At 37.7% G+C, this 15,061-nt stretch overlaps 1 protein-coding gene across 1 annotated transcript; it reads left to right on the top strand.

Moving 5' to 3' along the window:
* The first annotated feature begins 2,523 nt into the window (after positions 1 to 2,523).
* Positions 2,524 to 9,572, top strand: KRT222 (keratin 222). Its single transcript, XM_009282453.1, has 6 exons — positions 2,524 to 2,619; positions 4,727 to 4,855; positions 6,326 to 6,546; positions 7,624 to 7,700; positions 7,885 to 7,990; positions 9,359 to 9,572. The coding sequence occupies exons 1-6, from the start codon at positions 2,524 to 2,526 to the stop codon at positions 9,570 to 9,572; spliced, it is 843 nt and encodes a 280-aa protein (XP_009280728.1).
* The last annotated feature ends 5,489 nt before the right edge of the window (positions 9,573 to 15,061 follow it).

The raw sequence follows: 15,061 nt of genomic DNA, 5'->3' as shown, positions 1-15,061 counted from the left end.
GGCTTTAAACTAAAGGGGGGTAGATTTAGACTAGATATAAGGAAGAAATTTTTTATGCTGAGGGTGGTGAAACACTGGCACAGTTGCCCAGAGAGGTGGTGGATGCCCCATCCCTGGAAACATTCCAGGTCAGGTTGGACGGGGCTCTGAGCAACCTGATCTAGTTGAAGATGGAAGATGTCCCTGCACGGGGGTTGGACTAGACGAGCTTTAGAGGTCCCTTCCAACCCAAACTATTCTATGATTCTATGATTCTACACACACATTAATCCTGAATTTAACATTATGATCTAAAAGATGACTTAGAATTGCCTAGGGTGCAGCTTTGATGTATGTAAAATCTAGAAACCACTCTAGCTATTGTCTTGTGGGAAAGCAACAATGGTAAACCAAAGCAGTTTGCAATCACTATAGCATTATTATACTGTATCACAGAATCCAAATAATTGTTGCACAGTATCTGAACTATAAAGTTAACTAAAATCCAACAACTGTAATAAAATATGAACATTGAAAGTAGCTAGAATGCAAAATTATGTAAATCCTAGTAAAGATTGAATTGCTTACACCTACCTACCTTTAGCCTTCAGGGATCTCGTAGCCAGATGTTCCCTTTACACCTGAAAAATAGATGGAAAAAGAAAGCATAAGTGCTAATTTCTTTTTTAAAAGCTTTTAAAAATGGTATCAACTGGCGAATGTTTAGCTACTGGTAATGTGAAGATTCATCCATAGATGCTTGTTGATGCATAAAGTTCAGTTTGTGGGACCAAATCCAATATCTCTGCAGACCTCTATATTGTACTTCAAACACATATTTCTGGATTAATTTCTGGATGCTAGACAGCCTTGACTTTGCCTGATGTAAACAGAAGACATTCTGGGTCCCAGAGAACTGAAAGCAAACTGTAAACAATCGGTATTGCAATGCAAAGAAAAAGGAAGATTTTAAATTACATTTCAAATTCTTATTTGCTTAAATACATAGGCTCTTCCTATTAACATTTATACTGTCCTAAGGTATAGAATCATATGTTTGTTTGATGGATTCCTAATGTTTTTATTATGTGACTGTTCTCATACCATCAGTGAAAAACATTGTCAATATTTTGGTTTTAGAACTACATAAAACCAGGATAATTAAGACACTTGTAGAAAAGATAGTGGACAACAAAACATTCTCATCTCAGTCCAGGTCAGCTGAAAAACAGCCAGCTAAGAAAAAATCAGAACACAGGAGCCTTTTACATGTGCCAGCGGACAGAGCCAAGAACAAGGAAGCCTTATGCACACAAGGAGACTTTTAAGTGGTATAATACTTTGACTTCTAAAAAGACAAGTGTCTTGTAAAAGTTTACTGCTTTTTTTCCTCATTTTACTGATTTGGAGCCTAAAAATGCATTCTATCTAGTGAATTTTTATTTTTTACTGAAATCTGTTCTTTTTATACTAAATAACTGGTATTGTGCATTACTGAAAAAACTTTGAAAAATAGGTAAGAGCCGTTCTTAGCAGACAAGATCATTGGGATCATACAGTAGCTACAGTGAGCCAGGAAATGAAGAGTTATTTGCAGAAAACACAGCACAGCAAACAACCTAAACTTTCTACCTCCCTGGTAGCTGTCAGGAAAGGTGTAAGAATCTTACATAATCTGCATATTCTGTGAACTGAACACACTGACACACAGCAGAGGTACTGTAAACACCTTCAGAGACAAACCAGACACTTCTTCTGACAGCAGTTAGCTATGTTTGAAGCGTTAATTCACCAGAACTTTGCACTCTGCAGAAGAGGAGCCAAACCCCTTGCCACAAGGTGCACAAGCATTCTTTACCACTAGTAGGGCTGGTTTCTCTCCCTCTTTTTGTGTTCCTGCCCATAAAACCACTGAAATGTTGGGTGAGAGGATGTCCAGGAGCCCAGATCTTTTTCAAAATGGGACAGTCCTCAACAGTAGATCAGGTCAGCCACCTGAGGCTTCGCCTCACTGAGTCTTAAAAACCTTCAAGGATGGAAATTCTGTAACATCCCTAAATAACCTGCTCCAGTGCTGCCCAACTGCCTGGTGAAGGCACATTCCAGCAGCACTGCCACCAATACAGGTGTACTGCTGGAAAGTTGTTCCCTTCCCTTCTCCTCTGCGATTGCCCTCTCATGCTGTGCAGCTGTAATTTTGTCCTTTGCTTTGTATCTCTTAACCACACATTTTTGAGGTTATAAAAAACCACAGTTATCGTGTAAGAAAAACATAAAGACATCGTATATATTCATTTCAGCACATAATTTAGGAATCATTATTTTAAACTCTGCAAAAGTGACAGATCTTTGCTTTATTAAACTTGCTTTTAGAAACGATTGGAAGCCTTTGACCTTCCAGTGCTTCCTCAAAAATTAAGCTCTGCAGCTTTAAAATCTGCCTGTACTTTCTCTCTCCTCTCGCTGCAGGCAGTGAAGGCTCTGCAGCAGCCGGCTCATCCTATCAATAAGGTTCGGTTAGCCAAGGTGGAGGATGGGAGGAGAATGGAACTGTCCCAGCTCCTCAATGAGATCAGGGCAAAGTATGAAACGCTCATCACCAGAAATCAGATAAAGACCATCATCTCAGCAAGGACCCAGGTAATGACTTCATACAGACATACACCTTCCAGAGTAAGGAGACAATCCCTGTCTATACAATTCCTCCCTCAGCCTCTATGAGGTACAGTATTTCCTTTTCAATGCAGCGTATTATTGGGGAAGGGATTTTGATTTTACTGCAGTAAGATGTGAACTAGAAGATACGGAAACAGATTTTGTTTAGGGTATGAAATTCACACTAAACGAATGCTGTGTAATTCATCTGGATGTTTTTCTGTACCTGCAACAGTGATATTGTTGTGATTTAAAAAATGATGACATATGCTGTAACATGGTAACCTCTAGCTCCATTTAGTTATCCCAGAGGAAAAGAGAATCTTGAAAATCTAAGGCAATGTAAAGAATCCATTTATATACAGAAAGCTTTACCATTTTTAGCACCTGTATTAAAGAAAACTGTACCTTTTCAGGAACTATTTTATACTGTTCACAGTAAAACTGTGTCATACTCTTCAGCAAATATAATTTGTTCTTTCATACAGATTGATTACAATGCTACTATTACAGATTTACATACAAAACATCTCTAAAACCCAACTGAACTTTGAAATAAAATGGCAAAACAATTTTCAGCCATCAAACGTCAAGAAACTCAGGGTGAAAATTAGGTATTATGTCACTCTGTTGTACTTCTTAGGTATTGCAGAAATTCTGGAGGTTTTTTTTAACCACAGGCCAGACTACTGCTGCAATCTGGTTGATCTACACAGTAATCCAATGACACACATCAGCTATAAACTAGACAGTTAAGCCAAGTTTATATCTGTGTTTGGCACAAAGCAGCCAATGTGTACTGATACAATCTTGTCACATAAATTCTGCAGTACCCAGGCAAAAAAGGATAACAAAGAATATTGAGTGTTTGCTTGTGGATTAGCCAAACCTAGATTTTTCACCAAAACGATGGCATGGTAAAATTACAATAGGTCAGTATGTTATGGGGGAAAAAAAGAAACTTATTTTACTTGCTTCTTAAGACCTGAATTAAAGAGTTTCTTTCCTTAGAGTTGATGGCATCATAAGAACCTACATAAAGTAGTAAAATATGCAAAAGAGTATCTATTGTTTCAAGTGCTTATGGCATCTTCACCACTTGCAGTAAAACTCAGAATCATAAAGGAAAAATAACTTTCATAAGCAAAACAATCATTCTGGGAGTTAAATGCGTTAACGTATTCTCTAAATCAAAGATGAGCCCAAATCTAAAATGACCCCACACATGCTCAGGCTTGGCTTAAAAAAATCTACTTTTAATAGGATTAAAAAAAAGCGAAAAACCACATTTTCTTGCTAACACAATACAGTGCTTGTTTGACTGTTTACTTTTTTTCTAAGAATAAGCTTCAGCCTTAAGAATGGCAAATTATCTCAAATAATATTTTGGATCAGGATTAAGCTTAGAACAGGCACTTCACTTCTGAATTGTCACATTTAACATGGGTGACAGCATATAGTCAGAGAACACGCCAATTTTTTCCTTCCTGTGACAGGTAAATCTTAAATAACCTGTCCTTAGAAGACAAGGCAAAGTTGTAGATTTGGATAAAGTTGCTATTCATATTTAAATGAATGCAGGTACTTGCTCTCAAATGACAATCTGAAATCTGGTCAATGACTAGATCAGGCAAAAACATAATTACAGCAATTGTCAACTGTGCTATATTCATGCAACTGCTCAAAAGCGCTCCCTCTCTATAAAGCTGTTCTTAGAAATGAAAAATACATTAAAAACAAAGAACCTTATTCAAACCTGGAAGCTTGAACTGACTGCAATTCCTCTAATTTCCATGAAGTTAAGCCCATTTACTCCAGAGGTGAATAAGGTCTAAATACAACTGGTTAATTTGTATGGGAATTCCTCTACAACAAATATGTTAGGGATAAAGATGCAGCCAACTACTTCCGTCAAACACAGCAGGATAAGGGTTTCCTGTCTACACGGTACATAAAATATTAACTCATCACTGTTAGCTTTAAGAAATTTATGACTCTCAAAAAATTCCAAGTAGAGATTTTTGTGTGTCTATTTTATTTTCATTATTTGACTATTTTTAAAATATTCTTATCTTTTTTACATCCCCTGTAGCTAGAGGAAGCTACAATTAAAAGAATGGACAAAGATGCAGAAGCATTAAAGGCAGCGAGAGCAGAACTCTGTGAAGCAAGACGGCAGTGGCACCATATGCAGATCGAAATTGAATCTCTCCACGCTGTGGTAAGCATCATAAAATGAAACTTGAAATCTCCTGGAAAAAATAAACCTTTCTCTTGATGTAAAATATTCCACAATTCAGTTTATGTAACAATCACATCCACTATACAGCGGAAATACAACACACACAGAAATGCATAGCTTTGCGGTGGACTTTCAGCTTGTCACACAAAGTACTAACCAACAAGCAACAACCCAGTCATTTGCTCACGTTTAAGAGTATAGTATGTTTTGATTCAGGATCTGCCATTCAATATACACGTGTTCTCATGTTTTCACACCTGCCAAACATATATTTGCATGATACTACCTCATCAGGTTCCCGGTCATTCTGCCTAATCAATTCACATCAGGTTTATAACTTTTTTGAATGTGTGGACCAAATTTATCAGGTCATTCACGATAAACTATGTCAGCAATTTACTGAATTCAGTAATATAGATAGGCCACAAGAGCACGCAGACCACTTGGTTTTCATACAGTACTGAGCTGGATATCGCTTTAACCACAGAGATAAAATCAGAGATCTGTAAAATCAATGGCAGTGGATTGCTGGTACAACAGAAGGCTACATTTTTTTATCCTATATTAAATTATTAAAGATTTTACTGGAAAATTTCTCAGCAGAAGTATTATATATAAAAAAAGTATAAAGACATATATAAAGTATATATATAAAAAAGTATGGCAGAATGAATTCTAAGTTTATATCTCCTGCAGTTTGGTTTTTTTAACATGAAGAGGGGTTTTTTTTTGCTGAAGTGAAATGTTGGCTTCCTCTCTTTCTATTAGTACTCCATGGATCTCACTTGGGTTTTGTTAGGAGCGCCCATTCTCTTGTCAAAACTAGTTTTGGAATGTGAGGAAATTACTCTTTCCTCACATTGTACACCAGGAGGCACGATATGCCTGCAAGAGACAATGGCATTGTTCTTAATGAGGAGCTGGATACCAGGATTCAAAAAGTAGAGCTTTGTTTATAGAGGACTGGAGGGTGCATTGCTGAATTGGGGACCAAGAAGAAGAAGGGAAGAGTAGACTTTGAGATCATCAGGAATCTGTAGGAAGAATTGGAAGTTGAAGTCAGAGTTAGTTGGGTAGATATAGACTAGATATAAGGAAGAAATTTTTTACGCTGAGGGTGGTGAAGCACTGGCACAGTTGCCCAGAGAGGTGGTGGATGCCCCATCCCTGGAAACATTCCAGGTCAGGTTGGACGGGGCTCTGAGCAACCTGATCTAGTTGAAGATGTCCCTGCCCACGGCAGGGGGGTTGGACTAGATGAGCTTTAGAAGCCCCTTCCAACCCAAACTATTCTATGATTCTATGATTATCTTGAAAGCTTTACTCCTGCTCCTAAAGAATATTCTTAAAAGAACTGATGTAAAAATACACAGATTGCTAATGAAAAGTACATATAACATCTTTACACATATACTTTCCAAATCTTAAAATATGAGTTAAATTTCACAGGAAAAGGGTTTGGAACGTTCATTGCGTGACACAGAGCAGCAGTACCACATGCAACTACAAAATTTAGAAGCTGAGATTGAATGCTTAGAGAAAGAGCTACTGGAAGTGAGAAGAGGTATTGAGAAACAGCTCCAAGAGCATGAAATTCTCCTGAACACGAGGATGAAACTGGAGGAGGAGATAGCAACATATCGCAGTCTGCTTGAGCAAGAAGAGAACAGGTACTTGTCAATTAGAGAAAAAGTACTCAAATTTATCTTCCATTTCAGAACTTCTCATTGAAATAATCATCAGAATTGTAAATACATGAATGAATCATTAAAAAATTATAGTATAGAATCCTTAGAAATGGTTTCACTGTAACTTAACTTCACTGATTCCGCACTTTCTGGAGCTGAGTATCTCCACAATGCATTGCAGATAATAGCACGCTTACTGCATCCTCGCTCGAGGCACTGCATGTTGATGTAGACTTTGTATCCCATTAGCTGCATGACGTGGGCTCTGTCTCAGACCATCGATGAAGCAAGTCCACACGCGTGAAGTTCTGAGAGACGAGTTCACATCTCATCACTTGACAGATGGCCATTTGCATGTGGACTTCACACTACTCAGTATCATTCAAAGTGTGTTAAGGCACACATTTGGGAGGGTCTACGCATTAGGATGCTCTTTAAGAACATGCCTTCTAGTGACATTTTGCTTTGGTTGTAACTCTTCATGTCTGCCCTTTCCCTGCTACACAAACACCAGTATTGTGAAACGCAAACATGAGAGAGGCAGCTACACAAATGTAAACAAGGAGGAGAAGGAAAAGGCAAAACATCACATCTTGCACTCAGCACTGGTATCTTCACAAAACCAGGCCTGTGATGCTGAAATCTTTCAGTGGAACATTGCCTCCCTCAGTCCTTTCTACAGACAATGGAGAGTTTCAGTCCAGGAACCTCACACGTTTGCCTAAGAAGATTCCAGACAGGGGAGTCAGTTTCAGATTTAATGCTTTTAACTCTGTGAAAATACACACAATTCAGTATTAATAAAATTAAGTAACTCTTCCTGGCACACAACAAACTGACTAAAAACTGTCTGAAAATAATGATGAAATTGCACAGGTATTTTCAGTAACTTTCTTCAGTTCTATACTCAGAATGAGAAATCCTAACAAATAGTTACTACAATCAAACAGAACTTCTCATGCTTCTTATATTTTTTAATTTTTCATAGCTGTTCATAAGACAAGTTTTGGATTAAAGTAATTCAATATGATTAGATTATAATAATTTTTATTTTTGCAGGTTTCAATGCTCTATACCTGACCAGAAGGATGACAAAAAGCCTACCACTAGCAAGATTGCCTTTACACTGCCTTCAGGCAAGTTTTTCAACACTTTCCCCTTAGGGGATTATGGCTCTAAATGAGGTTCCTAACTACTGACAAATTACTGGATATTACAAAAGGATCTTCTTCCAGTGCAGCAGGAGGAAAAACACTTCTAGGTCCTGTGTCCTGACCTTACTCTTCTGCACGCCTAGTATATCTGTATTTTCTTTTACAGATGGTGTAAAGAAGCATGAAACTGAGAAAGTGGAACTGATGACAAAACAAGCAATCCTAGATGGAAATATTATGAAGGAAAGCGCTGAAGCTCATGGCACTGTACAGTAAGATAAACATGAATTTAACAAAATAACAGTTGAAAGTAAATGGTGGGCATTATGTTTCAGTAGCTTTGAGTTTTCTTTTATTTAGTATCTGTTATATCATGCCCATACAGCCAAGACACTCCAGAATAAGTGATAGTTCTTGAAGGTATATTGAATGGCATGTTTTAACAATACATTAAATTTTAAAGTTCTTTTTATCAGCATTTACTTCATAAGCTAACAATAGCATGATGATGCTTTTGATTTGTAATTTCTATTTCTGTTAAGAATGAAACTATGAATAATTCATCTAGTTAAGGTTGAAAGCAAAAGAGCCCATACCATGTTTGTGAAGTCCCTCTGGGGCATATTTATGCAGATAAATTCAGGCTTGGCTGCTCTAACTTGCTATTTGGAAACTCCTACGTTTCACCAATTACCAAACAGGGAACAGAGAGCTTGGCTCCTAAGTGGGCATGTGAAAGTCTGTTAGTATGTATTATTCACCTTAAATTACTTTAATAGTATTGGATTGCCTCATTTTTTTTTCCTGCTGCTCTTTAAGCTCTTTTGTAGACTAGCATTTAACATTACATTTAAAACAGACTGTAGTGTACAATGTCACTAATACTTAACTGTAATCAGCTGTTGAAAACATGTAGAAATTTGGATTAAAAATTAATGCCATCATGTGGTCCACCATACACACTCCATACCTGAAGCTTGTTTTCATACCTGAGCTTGGTTCATCTTACACAGTCAGTCAGATTTGCACGGGGCTACTCGGCTGGCTACAGTTTACTCTACCTGAGTAAGGCCCCCAGAGTCAGACTTTTAGATCTGGATCCTGACACATACTTAGAGGATTAAATCCATAGGATTTGGGTGCCTAAACTTTATTGCATCAGCTGGGTTTTCAATTCTCCATATTTTACTTCTGCCCTTTTTTCTTTTTTAATTTAAAGTAGATCTACATTCTGAGGTTTGGATCTGAACTAGATTTTTCTCCTCCCTATTTTGAAGGCTTTCAGATGCAGGAATTCTGTCCTGCCCGCTATAGTATGGAGGTTTCTTGCAAAGTTTTTGAGCTCGGATTCCAAACTTTCTCCTTGGAAACAAACTGCCTGATGTGTTTGGATCAGTGGTTTTGTATCCATGTCTACTTAAAAGTACAAAAACAAGAACATGATGAACCCTCACCCTTTATTTAGCTTTTCTGGAGAATGAACCTGTGAAAAAAAAAGAAAAATTCTAGTGTCTCAGTACCCATCTAAAATAACTTGACACTTTATTATGCAATTTCTCTCTACATTTTAAAAGCAGTCCTGAAGACAGATAATTCATATTGCCTAAAGGATCATAAATACATTTGCTTTATTGTTTCAGGACAGAAAAAGTGGATGAAGTCATTAAAGAATGGGAAGGTTCTTTCTTTAAGGACAACCCTCGCTTAAGGAAAAAATCAGTTTCATTGCGCTTTGATCTCCACCTAGCAGCAACAGACGAAGGATGTTTACACACTAAAAAGAAAACTCTTCCTGACATTGAAGTCAGGCTGGTAATGAGGAGATCTTGCAGTATTCCTTCTATCAAACCTTAACCTACAGCAAATTAACCCAAAGTTCACCTCCAATGGGCTCTGGAAATAAGTAGATGGACTTACACGGCCTGCTATCTTGCTACAACTACAAAATCTTACTAAGTACTTTGATTAATACAATAAAAACATACAAGTCTCTTTTAAAAGAAAGGGAGACGACCAAGGGAGTTAAGATTCCAAGAAACCTAACTTCTACTAGTTTTATACTCTGGGTGCAGCCCTTTAATTTTCTCATTATTGTTGTTGTTTTGTAGAATTTCACCAAATATTACAAAAATTAAACTGTAACTTTATACTTTGACACATTCTGCCTTTGTAAAAGAGAACTCGTTTTCTCTTTCTGGAAATGAGAACTGCGTATTTCATTCTCTTAATTATTCAATATTGCATACACACAATGACTGATGAATCCTTGTAATAATTTGTATCACAACTGTCATACTTCTTGAAATATTTTAAAATAACACTTTCTAACAGGAAAAATTACATACAAAGATGCTCTTAATATACATAAACTATTAACAAAGAATTTTCTTTTAAAAGTGGCTGGGATTTTTAAATTAATTTTTTTAGGCAACAACAGAGCAAAAATGTCCTTCCCTTACATAATTATACAAATGTTTTTAGAATTGTTGTTACAAACCAGTAATATTTTAGCCATATCATTCCACTGATTTTGAAGCAGTAATTTCCACTGAAAATCAATCATTCTCTTATTTGTCCACACATATCTGTACTACAGCTTTCCTAGCCATAGCAAGTAAAATTATACCCTTTACTTGTTCAAATGTAAGGAGTCAATCAACCATTTTAATGCTGGTATTTAATTAATTTTGTGTACTATAACAATGTGAATTAAAATATTGTCAACAAATTCCTCTTCTGACAAATCTTATAAGTAAGTTATGCTCTTGATCTCATACACATAACAAGTCACTATTATGCCAGGGTACAACTATTACAGCTTCAAATTAAATGGACAAAATAAGGGCTACATATTCAAAGTAAAATTCTACCATACCCGTTAAGTATCTCCCACTACTACTCAAAGTAGCTATGGGCAAATACAAAGTACAGTAGATGATCGTGCACCAGTACACAGAAAAAACAGAAATACAAACTCAGACATACTTCTTTATAACATTATGAGACAAATTTCAAACAAAAATTCAAACAAAATTGTATTAAGATAAGACTGATTGTTTATGAGGATTTTCAAGAGGCATGGATGTCACAAACTCTCACCGAAATCACTGGGATTGCAGGGGCTCAGAATCTAGAAAAACCACATACCGTATTTGCCAGATTCACAGCAACATGTGAAAGATTAATAAGGCAAATGCTGACACTTAAATTACTTACGGCATGTGTTACAAAAACTGATACTACAAATTCTTTCAGTGTTAAGTTATGCTTCTATCTTTTGTTAATGGTAAGAACAACGCATTCATATTGCCCACAGTTCTGTATCTACTGTATGAAGCTGGCTAATTATCATTAACCTTAATACTGATCTGGTGTTATTAATACTTGAGTATTTGGCATCCTGAATGTATTAGCCTGCTCTAGTATTTTCACTATGCAGCTTTTTTTTGTGCTTATACTCTGTAAATTTTACAATACTTGAATTTAAACTAAGTTTTAATTGCTTTAAGGCACTTTAAACAGGGATATGAATTTACCAAAGTAAATGATAGTACTACAATAAAAAAAGTATTAAAATTGAGTTTGCCCATGCATATTTTGTGAGTTTTAATGTGTATACCTTAAAAGGAAAGAAGTAACAGAGAAATACAAAATAAAAGTTGTAGATAAGAAAATCTGTAGCACTGCAACCAAGTGTTTTCTAAGCTCTCCTCTACAATTAGAAAGACACAAATTCCCTAAGAATCTTTATCATAACATGTAAGGTGAGTGTCCTCCTGCTACAAAAATTACTCTTTTTCTGGTAAATCCAGTAACCCTGACTAGATCTAAAGTCCTTTGTTCTGAGTAATGCACAAGAAAGAACAGGAGACAGCATCTGGCATACATAGCTTACAATCTAAAAGATAAGCTGACAGGCAAAGATAAATAGCAAATATGTAAGAGAAACTTAGCTTAAAACATACACCTTTAAAACTGCTTAGACAGACTTCCTCATGCAGGAAAAGCTTGCACAGGCATATAAAAATTACTGTACAAATACACAGAAGGTACTGCCATCTCTACAGTAAACAATAACGGAATAATCTTACTCACAGACACATTTTTTTTTCTTTAACCAGGGGGTGTTTGGCTTATTCTCTGACCTACAGTACTTCTTGGGATATTAAATTCTCTGGTGTAACTCTAGATTTTTTTTTTCCCTAGTGATAGAAACTGCGTCCAGCATAGTACAGAACACATGCCCAACTTCGCCTTGCAATACAACCTCCATATTACTTTAGAAGAGAAAAATTACTGTCTGTCTATAGTAAACATTGTCTGGGATACTAAGTAACTAGAAAAAAATGTTGACCTTATTCATATATGTTATTTCATCCATATAATGGCCTAATCTCACGGTTTCTGAAGCCATCTCCCTGACCCCAATGACAGCACAAGTACATCCTGAGCTGTCCTGTGATGAGAAATTTATTCCACGCACAGAAGTCACCATTGTTTAACACCAGACTCAACTGCTCATGAAATACGTAGCTTCTGTTTGAAGTTTGAAACAACTGGCATAAACCCAGTTATACTGTTTTATGATCATGAAACCTGATGCTCTAAGAAAAAAAAAAAGTCTGCAGTTTAATAGCTGTTTTTGTTAACACATGACATTCTGCAGGCAGCCCACTCTTACCTGTTCAAAGCTATTTTCTTCCTGTGGGACTTCCTGACACTGATTTCATTAGCTGCGTTAAGAATTGCTGCTACTCTAGACCTCGTTCAAGTGTGCATCCTGGTTTTAACTACGTTTTCTCCCCTTACAGTACATATATATCTTTTGCATTATTCACAAATTCCATCTCTTCAAATGTAAAGAGCTTACTCTTTTGTTCATAAACTACTCGAACTTCCACCAGTGTCAGTGTGAACTCCACATGGGCATAGGAAAAATAAGTATCCACAATAAAATCTCACCCTGATTTTAGGTCACTTTAAAGCTGAATTTAAAAATATAACACTGAAGCCTGATAATATGGCAAAGAATTCTTCACTTCTGTGCTGCTGAATAAATTCAGACCAGCTGAGCTACTGCCATCTAATACCTGCAAATGTCCAACGTAAAAATGAGCGTCATTGTCTCAACCTACTTTCCAATGAGTATGTGTCCTCATTACAAAGCTTATGAAACTGTTGCTAATTAAAACAGTTGGATAAGAGCCAACTATTTAGAGCCCCCTGGTTAGTACGATGCAGTATAAACAATCCTATTAAATCAGTAAAACTACTTATGTCATACAGTATCTTAGAAAGTGTACACAGGAAGAGTCTTTCACTATCATGGAAACACAACATGGAAATTAGGCAAACAGCAAAGTAAAAAAAAAACCACATAAAACAAAGTAAATAATACACTGCCAGCTTTGAAAACACGTGCAATGATTCAGAACTATCAGCATGGAAAATGCGTATCAGTAAACGTACTTGAACACCATAATAAATATTTCAATAAGCTGCACAAATTTAAATTTATTTTAACATTATCAACATTAAATAGGGTGGTGAAGCACTGGCACAGGTTGCCCAGAGAGGTGGTGGATGCCCCATCCCTGGAAACATTCCAGGTCAGGTTGGACGGGGCTCGGAGCAACCTGATCTAGTTGAAGATGTCCCTGCCCACGGCAGGGGGGTTGGACTAGATGACCTTTAGAGGTCCCTTCCAACCCAAATTATTCTATGATTCTATGATTCTATAAATGCATTTTAACACTATCAACAAAACCGTGTTATTAATAAACTAGAGATGAACACATAAAGCGGTCAAAACCAGGGAAAAAACAAGTTATTTTTCATCTCCTAACAAGTATTTTCTCACCTTTTCTTTACAAATGTTCTGCCCAGGTGAAACTGTAGACTAAAGAGAGGCGTATTTGGCTAGCTGACTGAGGAATCTTCAATTCTTACATTCTTTTAATTATCAAATCGAAGTCACAGATTATTGTGCTGCATGTCAACAAATTTCCATTGTGGCCAGAGAGAGCACACTGTGGGCAGATGAGGGCAGAGTTCTTGTCTCTCTTATTTGTTCATAAAAATGTGCTTATTTAAGAATGAAAGCAAACTGGGCTAGACAAACTGTAGGCATCAAGAAGAAATGGGTCTAACTTGAAGCAACCCGGTATCATATAGTTAGTTTTTCTTCTTTTCCCTTTCTACCATCCTTTTGGGTTAGGTAGGTATCATCTATCTTCTTCCGTTCAAAAAAATCAAAGATATTTCCGCTATCTTGTCATGAACATTCACTGTTTGGCTTTCCTTCAGCTGCCACATTCACCAGATTCACCAAAATCCTCCTTTATGGATGTCTAGAAATGTATCTTATTAGCCATATGACAGCATTCCAATGCCAAACTTTACATTTTCATTTTTAATTCAGTCACTTTAACAATTTTCACTGTATAAAAGACTCCTACGCTGAATGCCGAGGTCTGAAATTCTTCATCTTCCTCACACTCGGAGCCACATGGTTTACCATGGCTTATATTTGCAAGCTTTTTACCTCCGTGTGTGATACCTTCACAAATTTTTGCAAGAAATTGTTCTAGACAATTCCACTGCTCCCAGTGTACTCTGTAATTCATAATCCTCTGTGGTAAGTGTTTGAGTCGGTCAGTCTGATTTAGTTCAACATTATAATCTACACAGATTTGTAACCTAGGGTCTTTCCCGTAGCCCGTATGACCAGCCTTCCTTCACGCCACTCTGCAGGCTGACCCGCTTCCTCTAGGCCGCCTTCTCTGCATGCCCTTTCATCAACACACCGGCATCTTCCCAGCTTTCCTCGCAGCACAGTAAGCACGACCAGACTGAGGGCCACATCCTGCGCCTCTTCAACCTCTCTTCAAAGAGATGCCATTCTCAAACCATCGTTTCAGCACAGCTCTGCACACTTTACACAGACAAATGGTTCCCCAGCACTGCCAGGACTGTTCACCTGACTTTGAAGTCAGGCGATAGCCTGCCTTTATGGGATTTATTCGGGCCCAGACACTACACTGCAGCGTTTTTCCAGACGCCTCCCGAGCAGCCCCGGCACCAGAGCGCCTCAGGTCGCGCGCTCCCTCTGAGGGGAAAAAGGCGCCAAATGGCCGCGGGCGCGAGGCGCCAACGGCCTCCCGCGGCCGCCCCCCGCCTGGGTGTTCTCCGCCGCAGATTCGCCACCGGGAGCCAGCGCTGCCGCTCCTCCCGGCCTGACCGCTGCGGGCATGCTAACAACGGCCGGGGCTGCCCAGCAAGGAGCCGACTCGGCGGAAGGGCGGGAAGCGGGTTAGCCTCTCTGTGGAAAGCTCTGAGAGGAA

Source organism: Aptenodytes forsteri, unplaced genomic scaffold, assembly GCF_000699145.1.
Source record: "Aptenodytes forsteri isolate BGI_AS27 unplaced genomic scaffold, ASM69914v1 Scaffold492, whole genome shotgun sequence".
NCBI classification, from domain to species: domain Eukaryota; kingdom Metazoa; phylum Chordata; class Aves; order Sphenisciformes; family Spheniscidae; genus Aptenodytes; species Aptenodytes forsteri.
Note: the sequence above shows the minus strand (reverse complement) of the source record. Positions and strands in the feature narration are given on the sequence as shown.

Coding starts and splice junctions, on each gene's coding strand:
- KRT222 (XM_009282453.1), top strand. CDS start 2,524: ATGGAACTGTCCCAGCTCCTCAATGAGATCAGGGCAAAGTATGAAACG. Junction 2,620..4,726: donor TCATCTCAGCAAGGACCCAG/GTAATGACTTCA, acceptor CATCCCCTGTAG/CTAGAGGAAGCTACAATTAA. Junction 6,547..7,623: donor CTTGAGCAAGAAGAGAACAG/GTACTTGTCAAT, acceptor TTATTTTTGCAG/GTTTCAATGCTCTATACCTG.